Source organism: Octopus sinensis, linkage group LG11, assembly GCF_006345805.1.
Source record: "Octopus sinensis linkage group LG11, ASM634580v1, whole genome shotgun sequence".
NCBI classification, from domain to species: domain Eukaryota; kingdom Metazoa; phylum Mollusca; class Cephalopoda; order Octopoda; family Octopodidae; genus Octopus; species Octopus sinensis.
The window spans coordinates 19,901,686-19,920,487 of record NC_043007.1 but is presented as its reverse complement, the minus strand read 5'-3'; the positions used below and the strand labels follow the sequence as shown (position 1 = coordinate 19,920,487).

At 39.6% G+C, this 18,802-nt stretch overlaps 1 protein-coding gene across 1 annotated transcript in view; it reads right to left on the bottom strand.

Annotated features, from left to right (window-relative positions):
- Positions 1 to 16,081, bottom strand: part of LOC115217425 (arpin) — a 41,507-nt gene extending 25,426 nt beyond the window's left edge. Inside the window, exon 1 of the mRNA XM_029787122.2 lies at positions 15,416 to 16,081. Coding sequence (XP_029642982.1) covers positions 15,416 to 15,507 — 92 coding nt within the window. The 5' untranslated portion in view covers positions 15,508 to 16,081. The remainder of the gene's footprint in view (positions 1 to 15,415) is intronic.
- Between the last annotated feature and the right edge of the window lie 2,721 nt (positions 16,082 to 18,802).

The window sequence follows — 18,802 nt, the reverse complement described above, 5'->3', positions numbered from 1 at the left end:
CCCAAATTCACTCCCAAAGCTATAGTAGAAGACACTTGCCCAAGGTGTCACGCAGTGGAACTGAACCTGCAACCATGTGATTGCCTGCTTCTTACCACGTGGCCACGATTGTGCCTATATATGGAAAAAATAGTAATAAAAAAATGTGCTTTCCTTTCATACTTCAGTGAATATCTTTTTTAATTATGGAATTTGAAGTATTTAATGAGACACTATGGAATTATTTGAATTTACGAGTGGCTGTGTGGTAAGTAGCTTGCTAACCAACCACATGGTTCCGGGTTCAGTCCCACTGTGTGGAATCTTGGGCAAGTGTCTTCTGCTAGAGCCCCGGGCCGACCAATGCCTTGTGAGTGGATTTGGTAGACGGAAACTGAAAGAAGCCTGTCGTATATATGTATATATATATATATGTGTGTGTGTGTGTGTGCGTTTGTGTGTCTGTGTTTGTCCCCCTAGTATTGCTTGACAACCGATGCTGGTGTGTTTATGTCCCCGTCACTTAGCAGTTCGGCAAAAGAGACCGATAGAATAAGTACTGGGCTTACAAAGAATAAGTCCCGGGGTCGAGTTGCTCGATGAAAAGGCGGTGCTCCAGCATGGCTGCAGTCAAATGACTGAAACAAGTAAAAGAGTAAAGAGTAATCCATAATCATGAAATAATTTGTTTGTATTATCCTGTTTTCAGTAAATATCTCTCTATATATAAAGCCGAAGTTGTCTGAGTGTGGCAGGTTTGGTAACCTTCAACTAATACTATCTTCTCCGAGACCCTGCAGCGCAAGTTGACCAAAATTGAGAGTATGATAGAAGAAGGCTTGCTCTTCATTCCGTAGAAGAAAAAATTCTAATCGGACCATGTTAACACCAAAAATTATTTACATCAAAAAGGTGCTTTTTTTCTATGAAAATCCCTACTTTTTACGATTTTTTGACTGCTGTGTCGCCATTTTTCGGTGTATTTCAACCAGAAAAATATTCACTTAAAGAGAATGACAAGCTACATAATGCAAAATTTTTACTTTTCAAAAATTCCAATTCTAAAGGGTCGAAACAAAACCGAGCAACGCCGGGTGATACTGCTAGTTATATTTTTAAAACTGTCTGTTCAATAAGAAACTTTGGAATTAATTAACTGAAATACAAAAGGAAAAACGCATTTTCTCCTTTTTTTTCCATATCTCCCGACCTGTATGAAATATTTCTAATACACACAGACACACACACACACACAGTATGTATGGATAAATAATCCTTTATGTTTTATGTGTGTCAGCTATCAACTTTAATCTGGTTATCTCCCTTTTTATAAACGTATGTCTTATTTTTCACGAACACAAACATGCGCGCGCGCGCGTGCCCCCCCCTCACACACTATTGTGCATACCTATACCCCCCTCCCCATCACTACATACGAAAATAAAAAAAATTCCTTCGTTATAGGATGGGTTACGACACAATCATACTGCTTGTTTTCCACTTTAAATACTTATAAACCACACACAAATATTTCGAGGATTTTTCCCCTTATGATACTGCACTATTTCCTTCGTTTTGAAACAACTATTTGAATAAATAAACTCGCCATCATCTTCATCATCATCGTCATCATCATCATCATCATCGTTATCTAACGTCTGTTTTTTTCCTGTCAGCATGGGTTGGACGGCTTGATAATTTCTTATTCTGTTACATCTTTGTTGAAAGACACCCAAATCTGCTTAATTAAATAGCTCCAGTGATCGACATTTTTATGCAATTAAGAGAAAATGCATAATGAGCAATAATTAACAAAATTGTACTATATTACCAGTAGTAAGCTACTGTGTGACTGAGTGGTTAAGAAAGCCAATTTGCAAACATGTGGTTGTGGGTTCAAACTCACTGCTTGGCACCTTGGGTAAGTGTCTTTTATGAACGAATTTCGTAGATGGAAATTGTAAGGAAGCCCATTGTATCTGCTCAGTCGAAGTTGACTCTCGGTTACTCGTTGGATCAGTGTCCTCCAGCCAGTTCTATCCTGGGCCACTTCTTTCAGATTGGCTATGGCCATTCCCGTGTCACTCTTGATGGTGTCAAGCCAGCGGGTCCTTGGTCGGCCTCTTCCTCTCTTGCCATTGACCATTCCGAACATGATGTCCTTCTCCAGGGATTCTCTCCGCATAATATGACCAAAATATGCCAATCTACGCTTGGTGATCCCAGCTTCTAGCGACATTTTCAGCCTGATCTGCTTAAGAACTTCTCCATTGGTGAGCCTCACTGTCCATGGAATCCGCAAACGTCTTCTCCAACACCAAAGCTCGAATGCATTAATTCTCTTCTGGTCAGCTTTCTTTAGTGTCCAGGTCTCGCACCCATATGTTGCTATTGGGAAGACAATTGCATTCACCAATCTGCATTTGGTAGCCCATTGTATACACACACATATATATATATACACACACATACACATCTATCAATCCATAGGTGCAGGCATGGCTGTGTGGTAAGAAGCTTGCTTCCCAATCACATGGTTCTGGGTTCAGTCTCATTGCGTGGGACCTTGGACGAATGGCTACTGTTGTGTGGGGCTGACCAAAGCCTTGTGAGTAGATTTGGTAGATGGAAACTGAAAGAAGCCCATTGTGTGTGTGTATGTGTGTATGTATGTGTGTATGTTTTCTCTTTTCTCTATTAGGAGGCACAAACACTTTCACACACATGATAGGAACTTTTGCCTATCAAATTCAATCAAAAGGCTTCAATATGTGTGTGTGTGTTTGTGCTTGTCCTCCACCATCATTTGATAACCAATGTTGGTGTGTTTACATCCCTGTAACTTAGCGGTTCGGCAAAAATAGCCTGATAGAATAAGTACAAGTCTTAAAAGTGGGGGGAAAGTACTAGGGTCGATTTATCTGACTAAAAATTCTTCAAGGCAGTGCCCCAGCATGGCCGCAGTTTAATAACTGGAGCAAGTAAAAGATAAAAGATATCTATATCTATCTATCTCTCTCTCTATCTATCTATGTATCTATGTATGTATCTATCTATCTATCTGTCTGTTGATCTGTCTATCGATCTATCTATCTGTCTGTCTATCGATCTATCTGTCTGTCTATCGATCTGTCTATCGGTCTATCTATCTATCTATCTATCTATCTATCTATCTATCTATCTATCTATCTATCTATCTGTTTATCGATCTATCTGTCTGTCTGTCTGTCTGTCTATCGATCTACTGATCTATCGAGGTGCAATGGCCCAGTGGTTAGAGCAGCGGACTTGCGATCATAGGATTGCGGTTTCGATTCCCAAACAGGGCGTTGTGAGTATTTATTGAGCAAAAACACCAAACGCTCCACAAGGTTCCAGCAGGGGTTGGTGGCAAACCCTACTATACTCTTTCACCACAACTTTCTTTCACTCTTCCTTCCTGTTTCTCTTGTACCTGTATTTCAAAGGGCCAGCCTTGTCACACTCTGTGTCATGATGAATCTCCCCTGAGCACTACGTTAAGGGTACACGTGTCTGTGGAGTGCTCAGCCACTTGCACGTTAATTTCATGAGCAAGCTGTTTCGTTGATCGGATCAACTGGAACCCTTGTTGTCGCAACCGATGGAGTGCCACGATGATGATGATCTATCTATCTGTCTATCTCTATCTATCTATCTATCTGTATCTATCTATCTGTATCTATCTATCTATCTGTCTGTCTATATCTATCTATCTATCTGTATCTATCTATCTATATATATATATATTAGGAGTGGCTGTGTGGTAAGCAGCTTGCTTACGAACCACATGGTTCTGGGTTCAGTCCCACTGCATCTGATGGTTGTGAGAAAAAATAAGATTAATTGAAAACAATGTGAATAAATAAGCATCACATTCCCCAGAGTGACCTGAATGTTAAAGGATTAAGGTGTTTGAGTCTGGTTGTTTGAACAAGCAGCTGTCATTTGCAACCAGGTATGGTTTCGTTGCATGTTACCTTGCTTTTGCTAATCGTCATGGATGACTTCACAGTTGGATGTAGACACCGACATCGTCTTAAATCACTCGCCCTTGATTCAAAAGAACATCCAGGATGCAACAGATGGACGGAGAGAGGGTTGGCACTCATTACAGCTGAGTAGACTGATGCAATGTGAAATAGTGTACCTGGTTCAAAAACACAATGTACATCTCAGTACAGAAATTGAACCTATGGTCTAATGGTCATAGGCCAAACACCTCTAACCACTAGGCTATCATTCTGTCATTTCAGCTCGTTATGTAGACAGTACATTCCATAATCACTTTAGTTTTATGAAATTAAATCTTCCATTTTTTTATGAGCGTAGGCGAGAAAGATATGCCATAATATACATCTGGAAGATCCTGGAAGGACTTGCCCCAAATTTTGGCATCGAGAGTTACACAAATACTAGAACTGGGCGCCACTGCATAGTGCCAAGGACTCCAAATTTGCCATCAAGATGTAGGACAAGATACTGCAATAGCCTGGGCTTCAGAGGTCCACAGCTCTTCAATATCCTCCCAAAGGACCTGAGAGACCTGCATGGGGTGGATGTAGGTGCCTTCAAAATAAAGCTGGACCTCTTCCTGTCAGGTGTCCCAGATGAACCAACTTCGCGGCAGGAGGTGCAGATGAGGGCAGCTGCATCGAACTCTCATGCACCAAATGTCAATTCCTAAAAAGCATTCGTGAAGTAAAATTTTGTAGCAACACCAAATGGCAGTGCCCCAGCATGGCCACAGCTCGTGAGCTGAAACTAGATAAAATAAAAGTGCTTTTCTTAAAACTGGTAAAATTCTTAAGCATTTAACTGAAATTGATTTTATTTGCATGAGGAGTTGACGGATCACTATTACAGAATTGATGGTGAACTGGTGCTTGGAAAGGTTATCCAATTGTCTGGTGTACAATGAAGCAGAATCAACTGTGTGTATGTATCTGTGTGTGCGCATGTATGTTCATACACACAGACACACATTATATATACATTTATTTATATACATAGATATAAATATATAAATATATGCATATATATACATACATATATGTACATACCTACATATATATATATATATATATATATATATATATATTACTTTATTTAAAGCAGCAGAAAATTCAACAAAACCTGTTACTCTGAGTTTCCCATTGCCGTGTCCGATGAACGGCAATGGGAAACTCAGAGTAACAGGTTTTGTTGAAGTTTCTGCTGCTCTAAATAAAGCATATTACTCTACCACTGGTATTTTTTCCACCTTGTTTCACATTTATGTGTTTACTCCGGTATATATATATATATATATATATATATACATGCATATATGGGTACAAGACATCAAAAAAACGTTGAACACAATGAGAAGCGAAAACATAAAAATAAAAACATGGAAACGAACTTTTTTTCAAACAACGAAAAAACAGAGTACAAGACATACAACACAAGGAATATTCCCCTTCTTCAGTTGCCCCTGTTTTGTCTACTCCGCGTTTCGAAGGTAAGGACAAGACGCGACTACATTGAAACAGTCCTTCCCGCAAAGCAAATTAAATGAAATTTGGGATTTTTTGCGGAGGGGTAAAAGTGGTAACAAGAACAGGACAGTGAGAACAAAACAAGATGGTAAAAACAGTAAAAGACATATAGGCACAGGGGTGGCTGTGTGGTAAGTAGCTTGTTTACCAACCACATAGTTCCGGGTTCAGTCCCACTGCGTGGCATCTTGGGCAAGTGTCTTCTGCTATAGCCCCGGGCCGACCAATGCCTTGTGAGTGGATTTGGTAGACGGAAACTGAAAGAAGCCTGTCGTATATATGTATATATATATGAGTGTGTGTGTATATGTTTGTGTGTCTGTGTTTGTCCCCCTAGCATTGCTTGACAACCAATGCTGGTGTGTTTACGTCCCCGGCAAAAGAGATTGATAGAATAAGTACTGGGCTTACAAAGAATAAGTCCCGGGGTCGATTTGCTCGACTAAAGGCGGTGCTCCAGCATGGCCGCAGTCAAATGACTGAAACAAGTAAAAGAGTAAAGAGAGTAAAAAGAGTATATATTATCATCGTTTAATGTCCACTTAAACGGGCATGTGTTGGTCAGTTTGACATGGAGCTGGCTAGCAGGAATCTGTCCAGACCCCAACTGTCTGTTGTGGTATTGTTTCTAGGGTTGGATGCCCTTCCTAATGCCAACCACTTTACAGAGTGTGCTGGGTGCTTTTTATGTGGCACTGTCATGGGTGTGTTTACACAGCATCAGCACAGGTCTTCTTGGGTCTACCCCTTCCACAAATACCCTCCACAGTTAGAACTCAGCACTTCTGTACACAGATGTCCTCATCCATACACATCGCATGACCAAACCAGCGGAGTCCTCTTTCTTGCACACAGCATCTGATGCCTCTTATACCCAGTTTTCCACTTAAATCATTCACACTCGGTCACACATGCACACTGACATCACCCATCCAACAGAGTATGCTAGCTTCATTTCTTTCAAGCCTTCACAACTCCTCTGTAGCCATATCCTATGTTTCACTGCCATGTAACATAGCTGTACATACACAGGCATCATACGATCTGCCTTTCACTTCAAGGGAGAAGCCCTTATTTACCAACAAAGATAGAAGATCTTTGAACTTCGCCCAGCCCATTCTCATCCTAGTAACTACACTTTCAGAACTCTCTCCTCCACTGCTAACTTGGTTCCCTAGGTAACAGAAACTAAATACTACTTCTAATGATCTACCTGGGCATTTTAAGGGAGTTTGTGTATTTTTAGTGCTGAATCTTCCTTTTATATCACTGCACCTCTTATGTGTCCAAAGCATGCACTGGATACAGCACATGGAGTTTCTACCAAAACCCTTCTTACATATTGAGCAGGACCGTCTTCCAGAAAGGATTTGTCATTTGTCAGTTTTCCTACCTACTAGGACTTTGATTTTTGCTAAATTAACCCTAAGGTCCTTAGATTCCAGACCTTGTTTCCACACCTGAAATTTATTTTCCAGATCAGGTATTTATTCAGCTATAAGAACGAGATCATCAGTGAAGAGGAGCTCTCAGGGTCAGCCAGTTTTGGATTACTTTGTTAAGGCCTGGAGGACTAGGATAAACAGGAGGAGACTGAGAACGGAACCTTGGTGAACTGCTACAAGTACATGGAATTCATTGCTATACTCGTTGCCAACCTTCACCTCACTGACAGCATCCTTGTACATGGCTTGTACCACTCTCAGTAACCACTCATCTATCCCTAGTTTCTGCATTGACCACCAGATAAGAGAGCAGGGGACCCTGTCAAAGGCTTTCTCCATGTTGACAAAAGCCAGGTACAGAGGTTTATTTTTGGCTAAATACTTCTGCAGTTGCTTAACCAGGAATATAGCATCAGTCATGCTCCTACCTGGCACAAATCCAACTTCATCTCATCTACACTATCTCCCTAATTTATCGAGTTATGACCCTTTCTGTGACTTTCATCACCTGGTCCAACAATTTGATGCCTCCGTAATTATTTCTGCCTAAGGCATCACTTTTGCCTTTGTGGCAGTTGACTATAATTATTTCTTTACTACCCACAAGGGGCTAAGCATAGAGGGGACAAACAAGGACAGACAAAGGGATTAAGTCGATTACATCGACCCCAGTGCGAAACTGGTACTTTATTTATCGACCCCGAAAGGATGAAAGGCAAAGCTGACCTTGGCGGAATTTGAACTCGGAACGTAACGACAGACGAAATACTGCTAAGCATTTTGCCCGGCGTGCTAACGATTCTGCCAGCTCACTGCCTTTTTTGGCAGTTGACTATAATGCTGCTACATCAATTGTTAGTTATGACTCTCTCATGGACAACCAGATTTACTATACGGGTGACTAGAATGTATCCTACTTCACCAGATATTTTAAGCATCACAGCGGTGATTCCTGATGGGCTGGGGGCTTTCCCTGTCTTCATATCCTTAATTGCTTTAATCTACCAAGCTGCTGTTGATTCATATAGCTGGTCCCTCAGTTGCATCAACATCTGACAAACTCTCATTCTCCACATTTCGGAGCCTTTCATAATGGTGTTTCCAAGCCTCTTTCTTCGCAGAATCATTAAATACAAGAGAAGCATCACCCATGCGGGCACATTTCTCTCCTATGACATCCTGATTTCCTTCTCCCAAACTGTCTTGCAATCTGAAACACTTTAAGTCTTTAGTCCTCACATCATAGAACATTGACAAACTTCTCTTCTCTTTCTCTCCTGGCTGAATATACCTAGCACACATTTATCTGCACACACATATACATCCTCATCACACACACACACACAGAGTCACACACATATATATGCATGTGTACATGTTTATATATATGTATTGACAAAATTCTTTTCTCCTTCTCTCCTGGCTGAATATACCTAACACACATTTATCTGCACATGTATATACATCCTCATCCTCATCACACACACACATGTGTACATGTTTATATATATGTACATCATCATTTAACATATCGTTAATCTGATTATGGATTAAATATTTTGTTCATTTTATCCACATTTTATCCACTCATATCCTTGAGTACTTAATTCCAAGTGGTTGGACATTAGCTTCCGTTTGAACTTGTCACACCCTGTGAAATGGGATTCTTGTCAAGACGCTGTTCATACTAAATAAAATGTTGACCACTTATCAAATGCCAATTAGTTGCTGCATATCTCTGATGCTACTGGATTCGTTGTTTGCTGCAGACTGGTCACTTATTTCTCTGGTGTTGGCCAAATTGATGCAGACACCATTGGTTTTGAATCCAATAAACTTTGAAAATTGATTAAGGTTGTTCATCATTTTACAATCCACGAAAAAAATACTTAAATCTTCAGTTTCTATTTCTACATCATACATTTTTACTGCGTGAACTGAGATCCCCATCGGCAGGGCACTGGTATTAAATAAACTGTCGAATACTTCATCATCATCGTCATCATCATTTAATGTCTGCTTTCTATGCTGGCATGGGCTGGAAAGTTTGAATGAGGACTGGCAAGCCAGGAGGCTGCATCAGGCTCCAATCTGATCTGGCAATGTTTCTGCAGCTGGGGATGCCCTTCCTAATGCCAACCACTCCGAGAGTGTAATGCGTGCTTTTTACAAGCCACCGACATGGGGGCCAGCCAGATGGCACTGGCATCGACCATGCTTGAATGGTGCTTTTTACGTGCCACCGGTATGGGAGCCAGTCTGGCGGCACTGGCACTGACCATGCTTGAATGGTGCTTTTTACGTGCCACCGGTATGGGAGCCAGTCTGGCGGCACTGGCATCGACCACACTCGGACGATGCCTTTCACATGCCACTGGCACCAGCCATGTTCAGATAGTACTTTTTACATGCCATGGCATAGCTACCAGTCAGGCAGCACTGATATTGGCTGCAACAACGATTTCACTTGACTCAACAGGTCTTTTCAACCACAACATTACCTGATGATTGAAGGGTACTTTTAAATGGTCTGGTCATGCGATACTGGCATCAGCCTTGGCTACAGTCTCACTAGGCTTGCCGGGTCTTCTCAAGCACAGCATGTCTCCAAAGGTCACGGTCACCAGTCATTGTTGGTGACACTTATAACATTCAAATTAGTTGGTCCAGTTTTCTGACGTGATTGGATTTATACTCTTTTCTCTTTTATACTCTTTTACTTGTTTCAGTCATTTGACTGCAGCCATGCTGGAGCACCGCCTTTAATCGAGCAACTTGACCCCGGGACTTATTCTTTTGTAAGCCCAGTATTTATTCTATCGGTCTCTTTTGCTGAACCGCTAAGTAACGGGGACATAAACACACCAGCATCGGTTGTCAAGCAATGCTAGGGGGACAAACACAGACACACAAACACACACACGCATACATATATATATATACATATATACGACGGGCTTCTTTCAGTTTCCGTCTACCAAATCCACTCACAAGGCTTTGGTTGGCCCGAGGCTATAATAGAAGACACTTGCCCAAGTTGCCACGCAGTGGGACTGAACCCGGAACCATGTGGTTGGTAGACAAGCTACTTACCACACAGCCACTCCTGCGCATAAATAATGCGTAAATAAACAAATGGGTTACTTGTTTCTCTGATGAAGCCCCAACAAAGTTTGAAAATCATTTAAGGTTGTTCATTTATTTCCTAATCCACAGAGAAATTGGCCATGTTTGTATGCCTGCCATGAAGGTTTTGGTCTCTTCTACTGCGATATCTCATCATTTCTCAGCCAACCATAACATAACACAGACTATATTACAGATTATTCCTGCTTTTGCTATTTGGCCTCTCTCACAACACACTCTCAATTGTTAGTTTATTCAAGACAGAATTTCATTGACCGTAGCAAGCTTGCTGCTGCTAATTTTCTAATCTAAATGTCTACAGTTTTATATGTTTAATAAAAGATTTATAGAAGTACAGGCATGGCTGTATGGTAAGAAGCTATAGGTGCCGGTGTAACTGCATGGTAAGACTCTTGCTTCCCAACCACATGGTTCTTGGTTCAGTCCCACTGCATGGCCCCCTTGGGCAAGTGTCCTTTACCGTAGCCTTGGGGTGACCAAAGCCTGGTGAGTGAATTTCATAGAAACTGAAAGAAGCTCATCATTATATATATATAATGAGGTGCAGGAGTGGCTGTGTGGTAAGTAGCTTGGTTCCAGGTTCAGTCCCACTGCGTGGCACCTTGGGCAAGTGTCTTCTACTATAGCCTTGGGCCGACCAAAGCCTTGTGAGTGGATTTGGTAGACGGAAACTGAAAGAAGCCCGTCGTATATATGTATATGTATATGTGTGTGTGTATGTATGTTTGTGTGTCTATGTTTGTCCCCCCCAACATCGCTTGACAACCGATGCTGGTGTGTTTATGTCCCCCGTCACTTAGCGGTTCGGCAAAAGAGACCGATAGAATAAGTACTGGGCTTACAAAGAATAAGTCCCGGGATCAAGTTGCTCGATTAAAAGGCGGTGCTCCAGCATGGCCGCAGTCAAATGACTGAAACAAGTAAAAGAGAGTAAAGAGTATATATATATATATATATATATGGCATGGCTGTGTGGTTAGGGAGCTTGCTTCCCAGCTACATGGTTTCGGGTTCAGTCCCACTGCGTGGCACTTTGGGCAAGTGTCTTCCGCTATAGCCCCGAGTCGACCGAAGCTTTGTGATTGAATTCGGTAGGTGGAAGTTACTGCCGTGTGTGTGTATGTGTGCGTATAGCTGCTCAGTGCCTCTCCGAAAGAGAGAGAGGGATATATATATATATAGTGTAGTCGTAGTATCCATGGCCATCCAGTTGATCATTTTCATGGATTCATTTCTTCAGGCGATACAACATCAATGGATATTCAACAGAAGGATGCTTATCTTTTTTTTTACCAGTATAAAAATTAAAATACTGGTTAAAAGAGATAAACATATATATACAGACACATACTTACATACATACATATATATATATATAAATATAGACACACGCATACGTGTACACACACACACAGAGTCTATGAGGGGTTCTGAAAAGTTCCTGGCTTTGTATAAAAGAAGAAGACAGGAGGATATATATATATATATATATATATATATTATATATATATATATTATATATATATATATATATATATTATATATATATATATATATATATATATATATATCCTCCTGTCTTCTTCTTTTACACAAAGCCAGGAACTTTTCAGAACCCCTCATATATATATATATGGCCTCATGGATGCAACGACCGAGACATTTGGCATTATGTTATGCTTGAGAAGAAGACCCATCAAACTGAGCAAAATTAGTCATGGCAGATACTGGTGTCATGCAAATGGCATTTCTGCCAGTGGCACCTAAAAGCACCCATTACACCCTCAGAGTAGTTGGTGTTAGGAAGGGCATCCAGCTGTAGAAAACCATGTCTGGAATCTGGCGTGGTCTTTCAGCTTGTGAGCCCTGGTCAAACCATCTAACCCATGCCAGCATGGACAGTGGACGTTAAATGATGATGATGATGATATACTTATGGTATATCCTGTTAAGCAGTAGAGTACAGTATGAAGCTTGTCCACCTTCAGATTTCACCCTTTGCTATCCAGAAATAGTATCATACATACTATAGTAAGGCGGTGAGCTGGCAGAAACGTTAGCACACTGGACGAAATGCTTAGCGGTATTTCGTCTACCGTTACGTTCTGAGTTCAAATTCCGCCGAAGTCGACTTTGCCTTTCATCCTTTCAGGAGGCGATTAGATAAGTACTAGTTATGCACTGGGGTTGATTTAATCGACTTAATCCATTTGTTTGTCCTTGTTTGTCCTCTCTGTGTTTAGCCCCTTGTGGGTAGTAAAGAAATAGGTATTTCGTCTGCCGTTATGTTCAGAGTTCAAATTCCACCGAGGTCGACTTTGCCTTTCATCCTTTTGGGGTCGATTAAATAAGTACCAGTTACGCACTGGGGTTGATTTAATCGACTTAATTCGTTTGTTTGTCCTTGTTTGTCCTCTCTGTGTTTAGCCCCTTGTGGGTAGTAAAGAAATAGGTATTATACATACTTCCTGGTTTGCATTTGGGCATCTCTTGGGTGTCAATAGATAATTGAAAAGATTTGGAGTTGACAAGAAGGGGTACGGTTGGACATTTATTTCTTAATCACTACAGTTGTTTCTACACAACGTAGTTCTTCAGGTGTGCAGGTACTTGATTATGCAATCGTTTCCCTGCAATTTGCGTTTCCTCAGGTGATATGTAAATATTGTCTCCATAAGTTCAAATTCCTGGCTTCAAGAACATCCTTTCTGTCTGTCGTGGCCTGAATTTAGTGGAATTTGCTGAGTTTGCCATTGGTTCTTCAGCAACAACAACACACCTTGATGTGTGTGTGTGTGTGAGGTGGAAGCGCAATGGCCCAGTGGTTAGGTGTTGTGAGTGTTTATTGAGCGAAAACACCTCTTTCACCACAACTTTCTCTCACTCTTTCTTCTGTTGGCCTGCTCGCTTAGCCAGTGGGTTGGTGTCATTTGAAGGCTAAAACAATGCGAAATGCATTGTGACCAGCGATGTGTAGCAACATCTGAAAGCCTGGTCGGTCACGGTGATATATATATATAAACATACATACATTATATATATATATATATACATGCATCAAGAGCCACCATGTCAGCTTTGGTGAGGTTCAACAGCTAGACACTCTTGATAATGTCAATAAATTTACAGTGTGTACTGGCTGACTTTTACATGCCACATAAATATAAATATATATATATATATATATGAAAATAGTAAAGCAATACGAGATTATTGCTTGCCAGTAAAGAATAGCCCGTGAGGGAAAATTATACATAGAAGTAAATATATGGCACAAAAAAGTAGAACAGTCCAGTTTGCTGGACATTGTTGTAGAGCTGAAAATGAGATAATTTCTACTCTTCTTCTCTGGAAGCCATCTACTCGCAATACCAGAGGGTGCACACTCTCCTACCCTGATGTAATCTCCAGGGATACAGGCATCCAGCAACAGGACCTCCGTAATGCCATGATGGACTGTGAAGTCTGGCATAGCATGGTAAATTCCATTGTCTCGACCACGGTTGAACAATGATGATGATGATGGCCGATGCAACTGTCCAGCTTTATTGGTGTGCTATTTCTTGGACAGGATTGGCCTGGAACCCAGACAACTGAAGAAAGCCAACTAGGAGATGGACATAGCAGCTGAAACTAGTTCTAGATGGCTGTGGTTGATAACAGACTGCAAAATGGATCAAAGATGTATTCAGTTTTTGCTGTTCCACTCAGGTGTAGAAGAAAAGAGATGAAGTGCTTGTGACCCCGAGATAGCCACAGGTTATACAGATAGGTCTCTGCTATTGTAATAGATTCAGAAGAGCTTCCATACAAGGCAAAGCATCATCAGTATATATATGTATATATATGTATATGTGTGCGTGTGTGTGTGTGTGTATACATTTATATGTTTATGTAAAATTGTACATTTAAACACATAAGAAGTTGCCTTGACAGGACACCTAGCATACTAGAAAGACCAGTCAAAATCCAAACCACAATTAGGGGTAATTTCGAAGGGACCCCAAACCGTGGTTTGGATTTTGACTGGTCTTTCTAGTATGCTAGGTGCCCTGTCAAGGCACCTCTTATGTGTTTAAATGTACACTAATTTTATATGAATAATATACACAGTCGATTGACTATTTTCTGCACTGGTAGAAAAAAATTCTATAATTTTTCCTACCCTGTATATTTTTCCTTAAATTTTCATGTATAATAAAAGGCCATGAATGTGGTTTAAAATTTAAAACCCCTTCTGTGTTCTTTCGAATCCCTACCCTGCATCTAGAACCAGCCCCGAGTTGGCTCGAAGGTTTAAACTGGATTTGTTATTTACATATCTACAACACGATACTTTCATGGGTGTCTTACCTCATAGTGAACCCTATGTTATTGGACCAAGCCATTTCTGTCCTCCTACGTGTTGGGCCTAGATTCTAACGAATCTTATAACTAATTAATGTGTGTGTGTATAAATATATTTGTGTGTATGTGAGCGTGCGTGTGTGCATATATAGAAATACGAACACCATATATGTCATATTATATATGCACGCATATCATTATGCTGAACCGGCGTAGAAGTCGCTATGCAGTCGCTCGATTTGTTAGAAATAGCAGCTTAAATTTTTTTCGAATCATATGATCTTAAAAAAAGAAAATCACTTTAGATGTTGTAGTTCCTGGTATACAGTAACTAGAATATCCAGTAACTGGCACGATTTTATTTATAAATCTTCTCGATCAGCGCTGGCCTGTGGTTAAACAATCACCACATACCCTTATTATCTGCATTGTTTTGTAAGCACATTTTCTCCACCCACATGAAAAAAAATATATCTACCCCGCCTCCCCAAACAACATCGCTTCCTGTTCACACTTGTTTCTTATTCTAACATGCGTCTACAACAACCCCTTCCACAACTCACGAGCGTATATAAGGAATAAAAGGGACATATATATATATATATATATATATGTAAATGCGAACATTCTATGTCTATACGATCGCAACACACGAGCATGATAGTAAATAAATAGAAATGGTTGAAATGAATACACACATATTTGTATATAATTATATATGTGGTAGCATTTATGTGACATAAAGAAATGGGTGTGTAACATTATATATATACATATATATCAAACACAGATATGTGTGTGTGTGTGTATGCATGTAAATATATAATGTAATAGAGACAGCGAGAGACAAGGAAGAGAATAATTGACGTGGTGACGGGGACTGCAGGGTAGTTAAGGGTGGAGTCAAAGGTAGGTTGAATATAGAATACATGGGGTTACCTTTTGTATGGGGTCGGATTCCATAATTTGCCCCAGCTGTAGGTTTTGACAGCCAGATTCTGTAGAGGTTGGTTGTCGTACAGACGACTCATGATGGTCTGGGCATACAGAGGAAGGGAGGAGAATGAGAGACGGAGTGAAAGAAAAGAATAAAAGATGAGTAAGAGTGAGTGAGTGAAGAGAGAGAGAGAGAGAGAGAGAGAGAGTGAGAGTGAGAAAGAGAGAGGGGAAAAGAAGGTGGGTAAAATAAGTAGAGGAGAGAGAGTAAGACAGACGTATGAAAGGGATATAGGAAGAAGCGAGTAAGAAATAGAGAGGGTGAGGATAATGTTAGAGATTGAGAGAGTGTGAAGGAAAATAGTTGATTGCGGGGAAGAGATGTGGGGGAAATGAGTCGAAGATGATATGTGAAAGATAAAGAAAGGATGTGAAAAATAAGTAGCTGAAAGATATATAAAAATAGACAGCGTGTGAGGGAGAGATGGAAGATTGAAGGAGGGGCTTGCTTATGAAAGGTTAGTGGCGAAGTAGAATTACAAACAGTGGAGATATGGACGGTGAAGAGAGAACGGAAGAAGCGCAGAGAATATAGAGAGTAAGAAAATGCAGGGAAGAATAACGAGTGAGAGATATAGAGAGAGGGGTAACAACGAAAAGAGAAAGAAATGAAAGAAAAAAAACGGAGTAGAAACAGAAGTAGGAGGCGAAGTGGAAAGAAGGTAAGAGTTAACAGGAGCGGTGAGGAGAGAAAACAAGCAAATATGAAGAAGAGAGAAAGGGGGGAAAATGTATGTGAAGAGGAGGATTAATTGGTAAAAGAAGGGTTAAGCAGAGGGTATACGGAAGAGAGAGAGAGGCTGCGTGGAGTGAAAGTCAGTGCAAGGCAATTAAAACATGATGTGAGGAAGGGAAGTAACTCTGACCGACAGCGAAGGGCAACGGGTGGAGTATAAGAGATAGGGGTGGTAGGAGGATTGGTGCTGTAACAATTAAGAATTGTTGCACAAGTCGAACCAACATTGTCTTTGTAAATCTATATTTATTTCGCAACGTGCTGTCCCGCGATCTGATGGGTCCTTGCCACCCCTTTTTTTCTTTTTAAAGATGGCAAATAGTTTTGTCGAGCGATGGCTTGGTTATCACATCAGCTAATGCTTATTATAAGGTGTTGTCTGTGGCGATAAATGTTATTAGTAAAAAGAGGGGGCTTAAAATAGTAGCACGGAGTTGTAGCAGCAATTGTTCTAATAGCCCTAGTCATGTGGGTGTAATTTGCCTAAACGGTGGGTAATTAGCTAGATGTAATAATAGTAGTAGTAGTAGTAGTAGTAGAAATAATAATAATAGTAATAATAGTAGTAGTAGTAGTAGTAGTAATAATAATAATGATAATAATAATATAATAATAATAGTAGTAGTAGTAATAACAATAATAATAGTAGTAGCAGTAGTAGTAGTAATAGTAGTAGTAATAGTAGTAGTAATAACAATAATAATAATAATAGTAGTAGTAGTAGTAGTAGTAGTAATAACAATAATAATAATAATAATAGTAGTAGTAGTAGTAATAACAACAACAACAATAATAATAATAGTAGTAGTAGTAGTAATAACAATAATAATAATAGTAGTAGTAGTAGTAATAACAATAATAATAATAGTAGTAGTAGTAGTAATAACAACAACAATAATAATAATAGTAGTAGTAGTAGTAATAACAATAACAATAATAATAATAGTAGTAGTAGTAGTAATAACAATAATAATAATAGTAGTAGTAGTAATAATAACAATAATAATAATAGTAGTAGTAGTAGTAATAACAACAACAATAATAATAATAGTAGTAGTAGTAGTAATAACAATAATAATAATAGTAGTAGTAGTAGTAATAATAATAATAATAATAATAATAATAGTAGTAGTAGTAATATATTTCTTTATTACCCACAAGGGGCTAAACACAGAGGGGACAAACAAGGACAGACAAACGGATTAAGACGATTACATCGACTCCAGTGCGTAACTGGTACTTAATTTATCGACCCCGAAAGGATAAAAGGCAGTAATAATAGTAGTAGTAGTAGTTGTAGAAATAATGATTATAATAATAATAATAATAATAGTAATACAGGTCAGAAACTAATTGTATGCCGTATATTGCTGGTTTATTCTTGACGAATGACTTTATAGCTTCCTTTATAAGCGCTGTGTGTATTTGTCATGGAATTTTTGCGCAAGAACACAAAAGTGGTTTTCCGTACAATTTGCCACTCCTGTGTGAAGACCGGAAAAGAACCGGAACATATACAACGAGGTATTTTGTCTAAACTCTAACAATATCGTCAATGCACCACTATGGACATGATTTCGATTTCCAGATTGGTGGCGCGTAGCATTCTGGGGGCTAAAAAAACTTTATTTCAAGTTGCTTCAATCCACCCAGCAGCAACGAACTAGCACCCTGTTCAGGGGGAATCTTGGGATCTTTTCGGTTTGACCGGCAATTTTTTCTAGCGGTGTCATATGAAATTGTCACCCATAATTATGACCCTAGTATCGATCTATTGCATTTCAATCTGTTTTAGGGTTAGGGGTGGGGGAAGGATATATTTTTTTCTTCACAAATGTAAATAAACCCAATCTGTTTCTTAAACGAGGGACATATTCATACGGCACAGAATGTTTTCACCTCAATAGACGGTCATTGATTGGTTGAAATTGCCGAAATTGAAGAAAATATCTTACAAGTATCTTACAAACTATAGAATTTTCTCAATAAAGCCAAGAGAAAAAGATGTTTTATAAACACATTCTACCAGTATACGAAGTTTAAAAGTGGAAATTATTAAAAAAAACTGCCGTTCAAACCGAAATGATTCGAATCTTGTGATCTTGCTCAGTTATACGCTATAGGGACCGGGTAACGGCCGGCGAGTCTTAGAACCGGAGACATTGGTGTTCAGGGTTGATGTTGATGATGTTGAAAATAACGAAGGATGAGACACAAAATTGACATCACCAGAATTGGAACCTAAAAAACCCGGAACACCTACCGTATGGCGTTTCGTTTTGATATTACAACCATATTCTGCCACCTCCTTCTCCGTATCTCATATCTCCATCCAAATAAGAATAAATTTTGGATCTTTTCGGTTTGAACGGCAGTTTTTAAAAATAATTTCTTTGTAACTAAACACTTTTAAACTTTGTATACTGGTAGAATGTGTTTATAAAACATCTTTTTCTCTTGGCTTTATTGAGAAAATTCTATAGTTTGTAAGATATTTGTAAGATATTTTCTGCAATTTCAACCAATCACTGACGTCTATTGAGGTAAAAGAAACATTCTGTGCCGTATGAATATGTCCCTCGTTTAAGAAACAG